Source organism: Sceloporus occidentalis, unplaced genomic scaffold (assembly GCF_023333645.1).
Source record: "Sceloporus occidentalis isolate IW3139 unplaced genomic scaffold, rSceOcc1.0.p SCAF_51, whole genome shotgun sequence".
NCBI lineage: Eukaryota > Metazoa > Chordata > Lepidosauria > Squamata > Phrynosomatidae > Sceloporus > Sceloporus occidentalis.
Genome location: NW_028317031.1, coordinates 7,197,021 through 7,217,315, shown reverse-complemented (window position 1 = coordinate 7,217,315; position 20,295 = coordinate 7,197,021). Strand labels below are relative to the sequence as shown.

General features: G+C 38.6%; 1 protein-coding gene across 1 annotated transcript in view; it reads left to right on the top strand.

The window, feature by feature from the left end:
- The first annotated feature begins 4,802 nt into the window (after positions 1-4,802).
- Positions 4,803-20,295, top strand: part of LOC149288552 (ERI1 exoribonuclease 3-like) — a 116,177-nt gene continuing 100,684 nt past the window's right edge. The window contains exons 1-2 of the mRNA XM_089491700.1: positions 4,803-4,842; positions 11,306-11,592. Of these exons, the coding sequence (XP_089347826.1) occupies positions 4,803-4,842; positions 11,306-11,592 (327 nt within the window). The remainder of the gene's footprint in view (positions 4,843-11,305; positions 11,593-20,295) is intronic.

The following is a 20,295-nucleotide window of genomic DNA, read 5'->3' as shown; positions in this document are numbered from 1 at the left end:
CGTTTAGATGGCCTCCTTGTCACTGCTACCGTGGCTGTTCTGCGGTTCAGGATACGGTCACAGGAGGATGGATATGTATGAGACGTATGCGTCTGGCCGGTACTAGCTAAAGAGATAACTTAGGTGTCAAAAGCGGGTCAGAGGTCAGTGAAGTTATTGCATGGCTGCTAGAGGGTGACCGGTCATGTGACAATAAGAACACCTCATAGAGAAATTGCAATATTTCCTCCTTCTTACTTACGTCTTTTTCACCTCGTTTTTTTTTTTTTGTCTCCTTGTAATATTATTGTTGAGATTTTCCCACCAACACTGCCTAAATATTGCCTTTTTTGGAGATATTTGCAAAAAAAATCATTAATAAAATATTTTAACATATTTTCAAAAAAGTACTTGATGGGGAGTTGGCTTGCAAACAATGGCAACTGACCAAGGGATCTGGTAGCGCTGTGCCACATGAGAACTGCGTCTCTCGGGGGCTTTATAGGACCCGGACGTCTCTGCCTTGGTTAACCTCTGGGGTGGACTAGCAGACATTTTTATTATTATTATTATTATTATTATAACATTTTACCTACACAGCACCAGTGTATTCATTAGAGCAATGACAAAATAAAAAAATTAAATTATAAATAAAAAAAATAATATGAAAAAACAGATAGCAGCACTCTGATGACCTGTTCATGAAAGTGACTGTACTAAGATAGAGGTCCTCCATACAGACTTGAAACAAAATAAATTTTTGCCTAAAGTAGTGAAAAAGGTCCATTACAGTAAGAACAGTAAAGATGAGAAATTCAGTACCTACAAATCCAACCAATTAAATTACTATAATACCGATACAGATGTAGAAGAGGGCCAAGCTCGTGTGAGTGATGATTATCAATCATCATTATATTCTGGGCTTTTCTACCAAGGGTAATTTTTTGTTTTGCCCATTTGCTCGCTTTCATATAGACATATAAGTAACATCTATGAGAACATTTTTCTACTTCCAATATCTGAAGTGACAAAGTGACTACAATCTCTTCACATTGGCCTTTAATGATTAGACACCTGGGGTACTTTTAAGATATACTTTAAGATTTAAAGACTCATCAATTTTCCCAAACATAAAATTTTACAGTTCTGTATACTAAATAAACGTAACACATACATATGTATATTAGCCCTGGTACCTACATATATACCTATGTTTATGGATATTTTCCACATTTATTTACCCTTGGTTTTCCTAATTTATATACATTTAGGGGGGCAGCTCCCCAAGGACCAGACTTGTATCAAACCTCCACAGTAGCTGTCCTTTAGGCCCCCTCAACAGCTGCCACAGCCTCCTAATGTATAGTATCCTATGCACCCCCTGCAGTTGAAAAATGTGGGTAAATGACTAACGATCTTGGGCTCCACCAGCATGCGAAACAAAGACCACCGGGGAAGTACTAGTCGAGTGATGGTAGCTGCACAGACTTTCACCTCCACTCAGGTACCGGTGGTCTGGTGGGCATCGAGCCCATTTGTGTCTAATGAGAGCGCTGCATAAGGCTATAAAGCAAGCAGTGAAAAAAAGGTCAGATTTTGTTTATACTTCATACATTGAAGGCTTGTATGCTGTTTTGCATGTACATTCATATATATACAGAAATGTACTACAGCTTAAACATACACAATTGTGAGTTTTATTCCTATGGCATATTCGGCAGAGCGGGATTAAGGTCTTATTGGGCCTGGAGCTGAAACATTATGATAGGCTTAGGCTTGTAACCATATTAAAGTAAAAATATATCCTTCTAAAACCTGCCATTAACCTTTAAATGTAATTTAAAAGCCAACAGAATGACATTCTCGAGCATTAAAATGTACAATCTCCTTTTATCGTATTCTAAAATGTATCTTGAGGTTCCATAATGTTTCTGGAGTATGCAGTCCCGCTGTGAATCTAGAAGTCACAGTTTTAGCAGTTATTCAGTAAAGTTATCTGACCTACACAATATGAAATCACTGAAATTTTGCACGCCGTAAGAAATGATATGGCAATTACGTTTAGGAGCTATAAAGGATTATGGTTCAGCCGGCAGACAGAGTCCGATTTCACATAAAGCAGACTAGAAACTTGCACACTTTTTAGGAGCGTTGCAAAAACAGCGATGGGATTCACTCCCTCTTCACAATAAATACATACAGGTTATGTTTTTTGGTAAATATGCATAATACGCATCTCTAAGTGTCGTAAGGTGAGAAAAAGTTGTGTAAATACCAAGATTTTGCAGAAATCCACGAAACAGTGTGGCTAGGGCTTTAGGGGCCATAGTCTAAGTTGCCTGTTTATGTTTAGGGTCTGGGAACCAATAGACTTAAGAACACCACGAATATAAACCAGGTCCGGACTCCAGACCCAACACAAGCTCAGGCATGATCATGACCCACTATTACATGTAAATATCATAACATTTTTTGTATCCTACAAAAACCTCTTGATGAAGGAGGCAGCAAAAATGTTTGTGCTAAGAGTGGCCCTAGGAAGCAAGCATTAAAGGGTTGGATGCATTATCCCAAGATCATTAAGAAAAGCAACAACCTTGATCAATGTATTGCGAAGAAGACAGAACCCACCTCCATGGGAATTTGACCATTAAATACAGAACCACAAGTAATCCACAGTATAGTATAAGGATGGAAAAAAAATGGATATAGCCATATTAGCCCAGGACAAAACTGAATCTTTAGCGGAAGTGAATACTTTTTATTGGGTCAACATAAAAAAATAGCTAAAGTTAGCTTTTACGACTTCAGAGGTCTCTTCTTCAGACAGAAGAGGTCCCAAAAGCTAATGTGACTTTACATATTTTTCTCTGTTGGCCCAATAAAAGGTATCAAGTTCAACTTAAAGTGCTATGGCAAAAGATGGGAGAAGACTTTGAAGTTTTGGGGTTAAAGCAACTAAGCTTTATTCACATATCATCTTGTTGAAGGTGGAAGGATATATCCGAAAATAAAAAATCTGTTGGGTTTGTTATACTCTTTGTGGATGTTAGTGCACACATGTTGTTCTTGTAATATAATGACCCGATGATTAGCAATACATGTGTTTTTACATTCTAACCCAAACTATGCCATCATATTACCCTGCTGATAGTTATTATGATGCTGCACCAAATCAGCTGTCCCAATCAGTATGAGTCTACCATGAAATAGATGAAACCTCCCTGAATCTCCTTGTTCATTGTGCATTCACAGACAGCTCTTATGAAAATACTATTGCAAGTGTACGGGGTCTTTAGTGTTCTCCTACAATGCCCAGAATAATGTAATGTAACATGGCACATTGCCCAGGTTTTCTAGTATAGAACCCACAGCGAGGATACACCAAGGCTATAGTAACTATGCACACTATTAATAGCCCAGGGACGCATAATGTACATTCCCATGTGTGTATGGGGCTGTATCTAGGTTGAGCCCATTTCTCCCTTCTCGGATGACAATGCCCTAAATGAGATCCATTTCCCATGATAGCGAGTCCCTTAATGACTACTATTTCACCTGAATAAAGGGTTAGTACATTCAGCTTATACAGTATACAGAACCTCTTTTGTAAGTTGATGTATGTACTGCTAATTTCATAAAATTCCATGTAGGTAGAGACGGTACCAATACAGAAATCAAAATCACTTCTGGATTTTATTATATACCCTTTTATACACCTAAATAGTAAAAAGAAAAATTAAATGTGAAATGTGACTTTACGCTTATACTTGTAATGGCTCTATTAAACATCTCTTTGCCTAGTATACTCAATCCACACGGATTTAAATGCGTACGCAGAAATTTGCAAACCCATAAGCACAGTTGACCAATGCGATTTTATTTTAGCCCTCTGCTCAGTCGCAAAAGCGCTAATTCAATACCAGCTTAACACACCCAATGGGTGATAGACGAGGGTCTATCTTGAAGTTAAGGTACCCAACACTTCCCACTACTGGGACAGGATTTATAAATAACTGGAAAGAGCTTGAATACCAACAAATTGTTGAAAATATCTATATATACCCCAACAAATAGTAAAATAAATCTATTTATTGGAAATAAGTGGAAAAAAAGCATTGTTCCAATCGCTCTTCAGACATTAACCATTCCTGTCCCCTATGGCCCAAGCTCACTACATTATGAACGCTGTGGATTACGTTGGTTTCTGGTGTCACTCCCTGTAACACTTTATTTTAGTTATTTTACTTTTTTTTAATGAAAAGCTTGGGTTAAAGTGTAATACAGGAGAATAAAAATAACTGATGCGGCTTGCATTGTATAGCAGGGCATGCTTTAGTTGCAAATGAGGCACACAAGCGGTTACGTGAAACCCTAGCAACAGCTGCAAAGGCAAACGAGGATCAGTCTACCAACAAAAAAACCAAAACAGAATTGTATGAACAAAGCTTTGTATTTTTGAATAGTTTTTTAATGAGCGCCTAATCTATGAGGTATATTAATTAACACCTTTTAGTAACCTGGAAACCCAAAGCAATTTTTTTAACCATTTACAATGAGGCTCTTAGACCATTTTTTTACGCCTAGGCACCGTCAGCGGTTAGGGGAAATAACGGACCATGTGCTGGCATGCAGAAAAGAAAAGCACTCCCAAAAACCACAACTCCCGGCATGCAACGAGGCCGCCGCCATGTTGGATCGACATTCCCACATGAATCCGTGTAGGAAAGTGATATAGAGAAAGGAGGCTTGCTCGTTGTCCCCGCCCGTTTACGCGGTGATTGGCTGAACGGGCCGACAGCGGAACTCCTGGTTGGCGGGCGATGTCTGTCCGTCACGACCGTCTCCATAGGCAGGAGGAGAGTGAGAGGTGAGTCGCCTGGTGTTTTGTGTGTATGTGTGAGGAGAGGAGTGGGAGAGACCCTCATGTGTTGCTCTTATCTATATGTATGTGTCTCGGTGGGGGTGGGGTCGGTTGGTGGTGCATTGTGGGGTCCAGGGAGAGCAGGGGCCTGGGCTGCAGCTGCTACCAGGGTCTGTCATGAGTGTGTGGGCCTGGCAGGGAGTCTGGCTAGGGGCTAGCAATACTGGGCCCCCCAAGACAAAGCAGCATGGCTTTGGGCACCGGTTCTCCACAGGCCCTCAGTAGCCAGGGGGGGTGGTGCACCTGCACCCCGGCATCCCAGAGAATCCGCTCCTGCATGTTTCCTGTGGGTGTTGGGTTTCTGGCCTTTACCCATTTTGTAGCACTGTCACATGGCATGTGGCCTTCTGCACCTCCAGCTGATGCTTCTGGTTGACCCCCTCATTTACAATCACTTTGTGCCCCGTTGGGCTTTTGCTAATAGTTTTGTGTTGCTCAGTGCATCCTCTCCTCTATATGGCTCACATAACACGTACACAGAGAAATAGAACTTGATTGCAGATCAGGCCCGTTCAGCCCGTCCAGTCTGCACATTTTCCCTGATGTGAAGACTCACGCCTTAGTCAGTCCTTGCTCTCGTCTTAGGCCTAAAGTTAGCCCGAATCTATCACATGTATGTTCAAATTCCCTCACTGTGTAACCTCTCCTGCTTCTTCAGGGGGGCTGTTCCATTTACCTACCGCCCTCTCAGTAGAGTGAATTATTATCTACTTAATCATTCTTCTAGTTACATGTACGTTACACCGTTCTGTACCAGTTGCCTTCATACCACAAAACTGGCCTCCTGTCCCTGCAGTTGATGCTGACGTACAAAACCTTTCGAAAGTTTGGGGTCACTCAGCCTGTTTCATGGAAAATGAGGGGATTTCTGTCTGTAGCATAATTCCGAAAGGGGTTTTCTAGCCATCAATTTGCCTTTTAAGCTTAAACTTGGATTAGCGAGCACAACGTCCCATTTGAACACAGTGATGGGAGTGATAAAGGGCCTCTTTACGCCTCTGAAGATGTTTCATTAAAACCCAACATCTACGCTGCTTTTCTGATTAATTTTGTTATGTTAATGGACAAAATTTGCTTTTCTATCAAAAACAAGGACTTTTCCAAGCGACCCCAAACTTTTGAATGATAGTGTAGATGGTGTACTCTGTCCTGTGTAACTGAAAGTTGTGTTTCTGCTAAGTTGGCGCATGCACGTTTTCTGCGTATTTGCAATGACATTAAACTTTGTTTTGTTCTTTCTTTTTTTTTTTTTTTTTATGCATCTGCACCTGTAATTTACTGTATAAGTAGGTTTGATATTTTAACCCTGCAATGCTCAGCCTTGTCTTGTCAACCCCTTGCAGAGTTGAAAGACTTCTAGTTAAGAATGACCGAGACAGCCCTTAGCAATGTATTGGACCGGGGTGAACCAAATCACGTGCCGGTGTCTGTGATCAGGCTGGTGCAATTTCCTGGGGCATTTGGGCATTTTAGTGAAATGTTTGCTTTCAAACCTATTTAAAAAAAAAAAAAAGTCTTCCCTGAGTTCTAAACGAATCTTGTTCATTGCATTTGCTCCTAATTGGCCATGTCTGCCATCATTCCCACAGCCTGTGCTGGTTTATATTTTTATTATGTGTTTTACCAACAGCATTTTCATAGTAGCTTTTATTTCCTCCGCTTTAAGAAGCGTGAGACTTCTGGCAGGGTAAGAAAATCTTATGAGCTTGGTAGGCATGGATCTTAAAGTTTTACTTCAATCTCTGTCACTATGCATTATTTCCTGGCTCTTAAAACATGATACTTTGCTAATGTTCCAGCATTATATATATATATATATATATATATATATATATATATATATATATTGCATATTTTCGTAATTGTTTTTTATTCTTCTAAAAGAGAAAACACAAGCAGCAATTTGCTTCAGCTATCTTGACGTGCGTCCTAATATTAATGCTTGATATTATGTGAAGGGAAAACTTCTTGATCTGTGCGATGATTTTTTTATTATCCAGAGCAAGAATTTCAAAGTTTGTTGGCAAAGCCTATGCTAGTTTCCATCAAGTATGAGAACATGCTGTGAAATATACATTTTCTGCATCTTGGGAAGCGTGGATTCAGGCCACCCTCATATAAAAGAACAATGCTTTGAGTGCTTTTCAACAAATTTTATTATAAAGGTGTTTTATTGTTGTTTTTTTATGGCAAAAATCACCTTGTGAGTGATTTGCGGTAATTGGCGTCCTGTCCTCTGTGTGTATGTACATTTTGTAAAGACCTGAAATCTGATGCAAAAGGATTTTTTTGTATCCTACAACCGTAATGAAAAGTCCTCCATCAGCTTCTTGTCCGGGTTGTTGGTGTATAATATTTACTCTGGTGTTTCCATTATTATGGGTTCTTTTCCAGGTTAACCAGTGTTTCTTAATGTAAAAAGCTTTATAAAAACACGGAAAGCTAGTTTTCAGCATCATTATACAGCAAGTGAGTCTGACTCAAAATAACATGAGAAAATTTATATTATTTAGGCAATGTGCATCATCAGGAACATATCAAGATTATGCGAGGTGCGGATGGTACGGGGAGATATACCCAGCGCTCCAATAAAGTAGCACTAAACAAGGTAAATAAAGATACCATGCACACTCAAAATGACATTAAATTGTAAATGTTTATCCTACCAACGTTTCATCCATACAAGGCCTTCATCAGTGCAAACTAAATTCTACAGGCAATTACTGGCCCCTGGGGTTTTGGTGCCCAGGTAACAAAGTGCGTAAAAGACTGTTCGCACCTGTTACATAATTGCCTATAGAATTTTTTTGCCCTCATGAAGGCCTTGTATGGCCCAACGTTGGTAGGATAAACATTAACAATTTATTGTAGTTTTGAGTGCGCGTGGTATCTTTATTTTCCCTGTTTTACATATAACACAAGCACATAGACTGGGCACGTTTCAAAGGAAGGTAAATGTCAGGCGATGATTGTATAATGTTGGTCACCCAAACTCTACCTATTGTGTGGTTACATTTTGTTGGAACTAAAAGTTTTATGGGCTAAAATATTTCAGCAGTGGGATATGCTACATATTGTGGTTATTTAGTATAATGCATGAAATATATTATTATTTAGTCATATGCATGAAATATATATATATACTGTAGGGTCACTGGCTGAGCGTCTCATCTGTACAAATTGTAATAAAGTGCTGTTTAGTGTAGTTGAAGTGGTCAATCCTATACAGTTTTCTCAATTACTTTAATACGTAGAAGGTGCTATTAGGTAAAAAAAAAACATGCTCCCCGATACCTACCCCTGCGGTTGGGTGTTCGCTGTAAAGAAGGCGGTTATTAGTCCGTTTAGCACTGAATTTTATTTCACATTTTCTCTAAACTAGTTATTTTTCATGCTGCTGTTACACATCACCAAACTTGAGCTTGTGTAGTATCCACGGTTCACCATCTGCTGGAATAATTTTTGCTCATTAAAACTTTTTCTTATTTGATCAGCAGTGGGAGTGTGACAGATTAGTAATTCAATAAGAGGAAAACAGTGATTTAACACGTTAACCGCCGATCTGCTGTAATAGGTTATTTACATTTCAAATGGCGCATCTGTATATTCAGATTGTGTATTGGCTGGGGCGAAAGTAACTGTTTTTAACAGAAAATAATTTTGATACCTCAAAGTCAATAATGCAACATATAGAAAATGTAATAATTCCTTGAATAAAATAACTTAAGAGAATTATTTCTGCGAAGTGTTTGGGCATTCAACATCGACTGATTAGGAGGAGCAGCACTTTAGGTATAGCAACTTTGATGTCTTTAGCTTAACTCGCTCATTACTTTTCATCTTAAGGCGTCCAAAGCACATCAGCATCCAACGGAAAAGAGCAGCTCACGGATAAACTTAACTTGTTTTGGATTTTTACATGAAAAACAATATCGGTCTTTAATTACTCATGTAGTAAATCAAGGGGAAAACGAAGCTTGTACATTACTGGTTGTGGGTATTAAACCGGTGATGTGTTGCGCATGAAGCTGTTATAGACATTAACTGATGGGATACATGCTGTATAAAGGGAACAATAGAGCCTTAATCAGCTATTAGTTTAGATTTTATCACTTGTATGACACTCGGAACACGATTGTGAGAATGAAGATTGATTCGATACAGCCAGTAACACTACACAAAGTAATATATTTATTTAGAATGTAGCTTGCACTTAAGGACTTTTTATTTATGCTGATCTTGATGCGATATATACGTCCCTAAAACTCCTTTTGACTCCTATTTACAACATACTACCCAAAAGCCAGAAGAATCCCCCCTGGAAAAAAAAAAAATCAGTGTGATTTTTTGAAATATTCTTCCTGAATTTCACATAAGTTTGTTCTGCTTCACGTACGTATCTGTGTATTAATACATTGGTTGTAGTTGGGTCTTAAATTGAAGATGCCTTTGTGTGAAATTAAGGAATCAATACATCGGGAAGAGTAGGTCTCTTAGATTTTCTTCTACTTTTATTTTATGCAGGGTTAATGGATTAAGACTCTCCAGGTCCCCTAGGCAACAGAAACCTAAACATAGACTCGCTTTCACTTACCTGTTAGGCACCTGGCTAAACGTCTTAATCCAGTGCTTCCATACTTATAGTGCTGGGATCATGTTACGTGACCCTATGGAGTGTCCACCTTACAGCTATAGCAGATGGCTACAGCTACTGTGCATCAGCCCCAGGGTTCCCCATATCTCTGTGCCCCCTAGGCTGATGCCTAATATCCTGACATATGTGTCACTGCTATGCAATTTAAAATACTTTGAAATCTCATGAGCGTGACTGTTTGAAAACTCCATGGAACAAAGCAACGTATCTAGATCCATCAGAGCTTACAATAGTAACTGTAACTACTAAACTCCGGAACATGGTCCTTGGTTTGACTGCTTGGTCTGTAGTTCTTTGTGTATTACGTTTTAATTTTCACCTGAAAACTATTCTTTTGCTGTATTTCCTTGAAAACATTTCAACAGGGGCCTCTTAATTCTGTCTCTTTACTGCTCAGCCTGCCCATCTCTTTTAAAGTGACATCACTCCCATCACACCTCTCACACAATAGACATGACTCCCATCACATCTCTCACATCACCCATCTCTTTCATCACACTCGCAGGCCGTCACTATTATTGGTATTAGTGTTAGGATTTGTGGCAGCAGTTGTGGATTTGTGAAGTGGCAGCGGCTGTAGGAAGTCAGACTGCTGTGATGTAGTAGATAGAGAGGGCTTTGAGGTAATGACGGGACTCTGTTCTTTTGGTTTTCTCTTTAAAATAAATAAATCTGCTTAAACGTTTTTTGAAATACTGCAGTTGCCTAGAAACAAATAGCTTTCCTTCCCTCTACATGATGCAGAACTTCTGGGGATGTTTTAAGGTGGAACAGCACCTTTAAATTGTACCGTGACTATGTATGTCTGCAAAGTATGCAGCTGAGATCACACTACTCTAATGCTCCTTAGATCACGCCAAGCTCAGAAATACACATTCAAATAAAGTGCAGGTCTGCAAATCCCCTTATGTATACTTGACAAGTGATAAGAATCTATTTTGTTGTTTTTAAAGGTGACTTCAGTCTTTGCATATGTTAGAAATCACTGTTCTAATTCTTTACCCCGAAGATAAATAAAAGATTTGTTTTATTTTGACTGGGCTAGTTTAGTTAAGAATGTGACATTTTAAATATTGGGCCCAAAGCTTTAATTGGGGCATCTCCATTCTTTAAGCAGACATTGTCCTGACGTGCGGCTGTTTCTTATTTCTTATGGCTAATGAGCATTCCTCTCGCCGATGCATCAGCATCAGTGACAAGTACAATTTGCGTGGAGAGGGAAGAAATATTGTATGTTCTTCTGTTTATTCGATGTCATGCAGGCATTCAAAGGTGTAGTCCCAGCTGGTTAAAGTCTATAACTTCCCTGACCTCATGATGATGGGCTGAAGTTTGAGATCAAAAGTCCAAAAACGTCAGGATGCCCTACCTTGTTTGTCCCTTGTCTTTTTAAACCATCAGAGGAACAAAGGCTCGGACTACTGAAAGCTGAAATAAAGCCTACAGAATCATATCCCGCTCAATTCTGCAGAAAGAGAGCAGGGGTTGAGTCAGTTCTGTGTTGTCTTCTGTTGTACCCACAGATGATTTATTTGTGCTGCGTGTGCCTTTTATTTACAAAAATAAAGACTAAAAAAGTATGGGAAAAAAAACACATTGTTGCAAAGTACTTGCTACCTTCTCTTCCAAAGAAGAAAGTATGCTGTGAGTTTTCTGTGCAATATGCTGCACACTTAATAGAGTGTTGAAGTTGCGAGGTTTGAGGAACCTTAACAAAAAAGTCTTATTTTGCTCTGCTCTTTCTTTAGGTTTCAACCTAAATGCAACAGAGGATTCAATGCAGTTACTGTTGCACATCCGGCCAGCAATACTTCACAAGCAGATACTCACAAGATCTCTGGGTACTCCCTGCCCTGACGCTTTCAGTACCCTTGGCTCTGAGAAAGCATCTAACCCAATGCTCAACAGAAAACTGGGCAGCCAAGGGTTTGGGGCGTCAGTTGCGGCAATGACCTCCTTCCCTCCCCAGAGATACCACTACTTCCTCGTGCTGGATTTCGAGGCTACGTGTGACAAACCACAGATCCATCCCCAGGTAAAATTGTAAAAGTATTTTTGTATCTGCAAATAGGATTGTCTCCCTTTGTGTGTAGCCCATGTTACAAAAAAATAATGTTTTTTTTTTAAATTTTTATTTCATACGAAAGTCCCCAAATAAATACACGTCCCGTTAAATGAATTGTATACAGAGATGTCCTAAAGCACTGAACAAAACTAAGTTCCATTTAATATTGTTCTTCTGTTGTCTGCACACATTGGGGTCACCATTATTGATAGTTGTGTGATACTTGGATGACATTCCCTACACAACCGCCACAATGGCCTGATGGTCTACTGCAGAGATTCTTTTTATCTACGGAATGCCTTCATATACTTTCATTAGCCGGGCTGTCTTTGTGTAATTAAGACTGGGGCATTCTGTTCTTTACATCAAGGCAATTTGATCTTGATACTAAGATCTAGTAGATACACGTAGATGAGCTGATACATGTCACCAAGATGGGTTTCTGTATAAACAACCTACAGTCTAGTATTCTGTAATATGGGATCATATCAGTATTTTTCAGGATGCATGTGAGGCTACCACATATTCCATTTTCTATCATACCATTAGTGTTACAATCTTTCTTCTTATAACTGATTACGTTTGCAAGGGCATGTTCATCACTAGCAACCTTAAGAGTCCGTTTCACATGTCTGACATGTTTACAAAAATACTTGAGACTATACTAAACATTTAATTTTAGGTCAAACATGAAACGGAGTTTGTTGTATGGCTGCTTCTCCACGTTCGTTACTGTTACTGTTTGGGTCTGCACCATTGAACCACTTTGGGGAGATTGCAAGGAGAATAACCATTTTACAGCTCAAATTTGCCCCTTCCTCTGTTCATCAAGAAGCCCTAAGTATGAAGCATCAGCTTTCATCTGTCAATGTGTAAATCAGCAATTAAAACACAAACAGGCAAATGCCAGCTATGACCTGCAGCACTATGAGGCTGACAAACAAGGCCGGACAAATCGGCGGATAATTTATTAGCTTTGCCCCTAAAATCTAATTATTTGGCAATTCAAATCTTTCAGTCAGCCTGTGCCGTGCAGTAAATTTAACCCACCATAAATTATTTAGAGGACTGCCTGTGGTGTAAATCACGAAAGATAAAAGGGGACATTGAAAGAAATCAGTATTTGTTTAGTGCATCAACTTTTAACTAAAGAGATTTCTTTATCTAATTAACTTTGCATTCTGTCCCATGTTTATGAAACAAGCAGAATTATGTCTTAGCCTTATCCAAATTTCTGATTTCTTTTCCTCTCTCTCTTTCTTTCCCTCTCTATTCTTCTCTCATGTTCTCGCTTTCTTTGCTTTTCCCTGTCTTCTGTTCTCTCTCTTGCTTTTTTTTTTCTTTATTTCCCTTTCCAATCCTCATTTTTTTGTTTATTCTATTGTTTTCTCCCTTTCTTCACCCCCCCTCTGTTTTGTGCATTTGTTTTCTTTTTGGCATCCAGGTAACTAGATAAATTGAACTGTGCAAAGAATTAAGAAACATTACTTGTTTGTCCCTGAGTATTTTCAGATTGGTATTGACACATTGCATTATTAAAGCAATCTATATGTGTTTAATAGAAAGCCGCCACATCTGCAGCCCAGTAAGGGCAGCTATATTTACTGAAAATCTATGCATTTCCATAATTATCCCTTCTATTTCTTGACTCATCCGCCATTGTTTTTAGATTGCAAGCTTTTGATGTCCACTTTGCATTTTTTTCTGAATCATATACCCCCTTTATTATATGTGTATTATAAGTGGTGCTATAATAATATAATATATTTACTAGAGGAAGATGGTTGGATAAGTTTCGGCTTTAAGTAATGCTCTCACGATGTTAACGTGCACATCGTGCCAGTCCCAGCATCTCACTTTTCTACCGCCGTCACTTTTAAATTATGTTACCAAGAACTGGGTGATTATAGGACTTGTGAATACCAAAGGACTAGTTGAAAGAAGCAATAAACACTGGTTAACTGTACGGTCTTTAACCCAACCTACGACATGTATTTTTGGGCAATTAATAAAAACCCTTGTAATGGAACAGAGCTGCCGGTTTACGCGGTAACCTGTCTGCCGTAAATAACATTGGATCAGAACACTTATTGCTCCAAAGGTCTCCACTCTTAGGGAGCACATAAGGGACAGACATTAAATCATTAGAGAAGGTGCCAGTTGACGGCTTTATGACCAACTCAAGCTTGTAACCCATAGCTCTACAGTTAGCAGGCTAAGCAATGCTTGTATTTCCAGGGCTTTGGAGGCTTTTAAAAGATATTTGGGTAATAATTTGCTTTGTACCTGTGTGTTTCACAGTGATAATTACTATTTAGCAGTACCTGCTTCAGAAACATCCACGTGGAGATCTCAACAAGGTTTCCCAAGCAATGGGTTCTAAGTACATAATATAGGAGTAAACAATTCAATTTACTTCAAATATATATTAAGGGCCAGCCCTAGAAAATTTATAGTTGCAATAAAGTGAAGTTCTTGAATTTTTTGTAACTTAGGGGAGAGGTCAACCCACATCTTCTATTTATTGGTTTATATAGCACCAGCATATCCCACAGCGCTGTACAACAGGTAAACAGGACATAAGTAGTGTATCAAATAATAAATACTATTTTACTGAGGGCTCTCCTCGCCTCTTTTTTTTTTTTGTAAGTCAAATTGTTATGTTACTACTTATGTCCTGTCTACAGCGCTACGGAATTTGATGGCGCTATATAAAACAATAAATAATAATATTGCCTTTGGGGCTTTATTCCTGCTATTAGAACCCATATGTGGCTTCCATGCTACTGGTATGGATAAGGTGGTGGCGTTTTCTATACCACTTTCTATCCCCAGGAGGACTGTACCAGAACTACGAGAAGCAGACTGCTTTATTTTATACCGGAAATACTATCATGTTGCTTTATAAACCTATTATAGCTTTTATTGTTGAGCTGCATAGATGAAAATTATAATATTAAAAATGTTTTACTTAAAAATGGTTAAAAAAACGGCACACTGTAGACTGCTATGCCATACCCAGGATTTAGAACAGTCCTTTCTAAAAGGTTACAGAATAGAATTCCTAGTAATTTGTATGAAATATCTTTTTGTCTTTTTTGTGAGAAGTCATTGTCTATTTAAATTTGATATTTAGGTTTCTGCAGGAATGTCAACTTGTAATTTCATAATGCTGCATAGGCTTTAGAAAATTGAATTTTATAAATAGACAGGAGATGAATTGTACCTTCAAAAGGTCCCAACACTTGTCTTTATTAGCGGGACAAACAGAAGATCCTTCATTCCTCTGCCAGCATTGCTTCCTTCCTAATGAAAGTTTAAATGAAAAGTCCAAGCATGTCACAGGTTAAATCTCATTGAGTTGTGATATAACGTCATTAGGGAAGCGTCTCTATCTGTTGTGTTAGTCACAGGGAAAGGCAAGGGGGGTTGTGAATAGACATTTAGACAGCACGGGTACCCCACATCGCAGTGCGTTCCTCCGTGAAGACAATACATGCTGACTTAATTCCCAGAGACATTGGAAATGCATTCTGATCTATGTAAGATTTTTCCTAAGAACAATCGAGGTATAGGTAAGACAAACCAGTTAACCATTTAAACGGTATAGAGTACAGATTTGTATCATTAAATAAAACACAAAGTATCGTCGGCTTGCATATTTAGACCCCCCCCCCATTCTTTGCAATGTTAATGCAATAAGGGAATTCAGTCATGCATGGGATAGGCATAAGGCTAACCTAAAGAGAAGACAAGAGCGGGGACCAAATTATAGAATGTAAGCTCTCAAGAACGTGTCTCTTTTCTTCTTCTGTGCCAATATGCCGTAGCGTGTGTTAATGTAATTGGCGATCTTGTATAATGTCAGCTTTAATGTTTTCGTTCACCGGCCCCTGTTATAGCGCTACGAAATCTATAAATAAAAGTGTAACGTAATAAGGTCTGAGGTTTTTACAGCTAGAAAAAAACGGGCAGCCTAGATGGGACAAATGGTTCTTAGCTGCCGTCAAATTTTATGTTTCTCTATTACTTTCATAAGCTAATCTTATTTGGTTGAGACTTGTCTCATAGGGGTTATTGTAAAAAGAATAGTTACTATTGGATTGTATAAAATAAATAATATAAAATATGGTACAATTATTTTCAATATGATTAAAGACGGTGACAAGCCAGGCAGTTTTACTGTGGTGTGTTTGGTGGTTAAATTCGGTTATATTGGCATATTTCACACTAGTAAATGTAAATTTATACTGGGAAAAAACAGTCATAGATTAATGTGATCATCAAAACCCAGCTGATTATGCTGAGTAATATTTTAGTTTTTTTAGTAGTTTAGTCTTGCAAATCCTATACGCAAGGCATCAGACCGGGTGTAGAATCATCTCTATGTAAAATCAACCACCCTACCCTATTGTGAAGTCACAACTGAGATTATGCCCATTAAAATCATGCCAGCCCCACCATGACATCACAATACTGGCCCTGATTTCTTGCATCATAATATTGGTTCTAGAATTTTGGAAACAGACCAAGAACTAATCTTACAAATATTTCATTTTTTTTATTTTTTTTTTTTATTTTTTCTTCCTTCTCGTCCATTTGATTTCAGACAAATTTTGTTTTCAGCTTTCGGTTCGGATGAAAATCGAAAAGGGCATTTTATATTCCGAAATAACATTTGTCACTCGCCCTCTTTCACGCTCTCTCACATGCTTTCTCCGAATGCCTCACTCTAGAGAGAGAGAGAGAGAGTGGGTGAGAGTCTGAGAAGAGCGTGAGTAAGAGTGAAAGAGCCAATGACATTGAAATTAAAATTCGGAGCTCTTTGCTTTGTTTTTATTTGTTGCTTTGGCGGTCTCTCCTCGTTTTCAGAGATTTGTACGAATGGGCAATTTTCATTAATTTTCTTAAAAAAATTCTTTTACATCTTAAAACCAGTTTTATATCATAAAACTTAACCTGCTCCCTTCTAAAAAAATAAAAAAAATTAAAAAAATCGGATATGTCCCTGTGATTTTGCTCCGCGCTGTCCGTGGTACTGAAGGCTACCGAGGAGTATAACGATGTCTTAGACTTGGTAAAAGTCCTGTTCATCATTTCTTAACTTGCTTCTAAATAGACATTACTGGGACACGGCAGTCACACTCACAAACCCCCCAACCTCCGAACAGACACACTTACCTAACTGTCTTCACGTGGATTCTCAGAGACCTGCACCTCGCCTCCCAGCAGAGATGAGACATAATTCATATCCACTCTTTACACAGGGATAATTGGAGAAGAAAAATGCCATCAATCTCCAAGACAATAAATCAAACAAAATCATATTAGTCCATTAAAAGACAGTTCTATAACATTTAAACCAAAACCCAACTGTTCATTTTAATTATGTTTCTCCATTTCTCAACCTTTCTACTTTGATTTTACAAAACTAAATAAAAGGAGGAACGTTTGACCCTTTTCTGCTGCTAGAGATTTTGCCAGTTCCGTCCTGTGGCCAGTGTCAGGACCGTAGTAAATAATATATATATATATATATATATATATATATAATGTGTGTGTGTGTGTGTGTACCAGCCACTTTTTAGTAATTGCGTTTAATCCTTGCAAATATTAGCGTAAATAATTTATAAATGAACTCTCCGCTGCCTGATCCAGACCTCTGTGTGTTAATGATATTTATGAAGAATTCTGCTGAAAAACATTGTGTGGTTTTTCTGTAAAATAATGATTAAAAAGAAATGTGTATGTGTATATACACAGTGCCGTTCAAAAGTTTGGGTCACTTAGAAGTGTCCTTAATTTTGATCCATTAAAATAACGTGAAATAGATCAGAAATCCTGTTTAATTCTGTAAATGACTATTGTAGTTGGAAACTGGCTGATTTTTTAATGGAATGTCGTTATAGGCGTACAGAGCCCCTTTATCACTCCCATCACTCCCATCACTTCTTGTGTTCTAATGACACTTATTTGCTGATTCAAGTTTGTTTAAAAGGCTAATTGATTGAAAAGTCTTTTGTAATTGATGTTACTATGAAAACAGCTAAGTGACCCCAAACTTTTTAACGGTAGAGAATACTTCAGCCCTCGCGTGCACTTTACCTTATAACATTTATTTTTTTGTTCTAGTTCAATTCAAATGCATAGAGAAATTCATTATCAAGCATTTGGCCTGCTTGCCCACCATCCAGTTCCTTTGAAGTGTCAAAAGTTGTATTTAGGTTACATGATCTGGTACGGCTGCTCTTGTAAAGTAACGTGTGTGTGTTTTTAGACTGTTTTGAAGAAACTTACTGTAAACCAAATTCTGCTATTGATTTATTGGAAGAGCAGATGCATTACATGAGTATCTACCAAACCAGCAGCAAAAACATCCAGAGCAACTTACTGCAGTTAGTCCCCCCCCAAAAACCGCAAAGACCGGTTTGCTTGTGATATGGGTTGCCCCTTGCCCATAAAACTTCATATTAGTTGTATGATAAGTTATAATGTCCCAGATATTCTTGCATTATGAGCAAATTACATGGTTTCTTGCAAAAAAGACAATATTGCTGAATCTTTAAAGAATGTCAGAGGTGTTAGAACTATTCGTTGTCCTGTTTGTACAATTGCCGGATAAGATGTTAAATTTCAGTACATGTATATCTTGCTTTATATATGAAGGTAGTGTTACCACATAAGCAGATTAAGCAGCTGCAATGTAAAAATGGCCCCCGCTCGTCTAAGTATCTCCGTCGTAGAACATGGGGGTAGGTAAGACAGAGCTTCCTAATTTTTGTATAATGTAGGTCATTTGTTCTAGATTTCTATGTTTTATGTTGATCACAAGTACATGACGTATGCCCTTGGCGTCTTCTTCCCACCAAACTATATTCATGCCTCCCCCTTGTAACACAGTCCTTCTTTCTATGAGTGGGCGCCATTGTGCTTGGGTGGGCTTTTCCTCTGTTATTAATTAGGATTCCAAGCTTAACTTGTCTTCTGACCACATCTGATATGGGCCTCCCCAAGACCTCGCCCTTAGTATAGTTTATGGTTTTCGGTTTCCCCTTTGGTACCCGACCTTGGTGTACGCTATGGACAGAGATTGCTCAGCCTGACCATGACCGCTAATTGCTTCCCTTCATTGTGAGTCAACCTCTGTTCGGAACCCAACATTTTGAGAACATGCACTCGTATGCGCATGCACAGTAACTGGATAAAACCTGGAACGTAAGAAGATTGGATGGAGTATGTAATAGGATAGTATTTCCCATTAAAATCCTTCTTAAACCATGGAGGCACTAGATCTTGAAAGGATGGCCAAAATATGTCTTTTCAATAAAATAATATTTTCATCTACTTTATCAGTTTTCGTGCATTTGTGTGTTCTGGTAAAGATATACAAAACCTCAAAAAAATCTTCCATTTCAGATAAATTAACATTTTAAGTACCCTTTTAAAACCTATAGTCACCACGTTGACTGTTTTTAGCAAGGCTGTTGGGTTTGGAAAGGTTAATTCTCCTAATTGCACGCCTAGTTTTAAAAATGTACGGATTTGCTAATAAAAATGTCAGCAATGTAAAAATGTTTGCTTTTGGCTGCTTTGATTAAAGTGCACAAACTGTTTTTGAATATTAAAAAGCAGCAGTTTTGTTTTTTTTCCCCCCTGTTTTTAATGGAGCGGCTCATGACATCAGTCACCGGTTTCATTTGCATAACCCCAGACCCTCCGCTGTTCTAAAAAAATAAAAAGCGGGACCTCATTGCTATGCGTCTTTATTAGGAAGAAACTGATCAATTCATCTTCTTAGGGCACAAAACAAATTGTCACTCTTTCTTTAGAATGTGCAATTGGTAGGGACACAAGGGACGCGGCAAAATAAAAATGGGATTAACAACCGAAAGTAATGATTATGCTTTTATCTCTTTTGGCGTCTTGCTGTGTGTTTTATCTCTTTGGTATTTGTTGCATATATTTTTATGTTTGTTAACAATCTACTGGTTACATATATATATATATAATTTTTATGTATTTTTGCATTAACTGAATCAAAAGTAAAACGAGAAGCATAACTTGGAAGGGCTGTGTGTATAATTTTAATTATAGCGTGATGCATTTTAAGGGTTAGCGAAAAAGAAACGGACAAAACATTAGTTTGAAGACATGGCTGCTTACAATATGACATTGTAGGATGTCGTAAAGAAAAGCACTTATTTTACGGCAATTTCTTTTGCGTACCTGTGTGCTTCTCAGCAATGCCACCCCCTGAAGGTCTTCCCTCCTGAGGAGGGAAGCCGGGGAGGATTAGCATCCCTGGTCCCTGTCACCACTCCACATAACACACACTCTCTCTTCCACTCCAACTCAAACGCAAACACACACGCTTACCTTGCCACACTATAACAGCAACATTGTGTGACCCCCACGGAGCTCCTGCCTCTGCCGTCCCTTTTTGGAGGAGGACCTGCCCTGGGGCAGTTGGCGCGGACCCAGACAGCATGGGGCGAGAGGCTATTTGGATGTAGATAAAGATGTGAGTAGTTTAAAAGGGCGCAGATCGGGAAGTACGTGGAGCCGGGCGAGAATAAATAAATGCCACCTCCTCCCTTTAACAAAACTCTGGCAGAAAGATGAATTATGGTTGCAGCGACGCACAGCATAGTCGCACAGTTGTTCCAGAGTGCC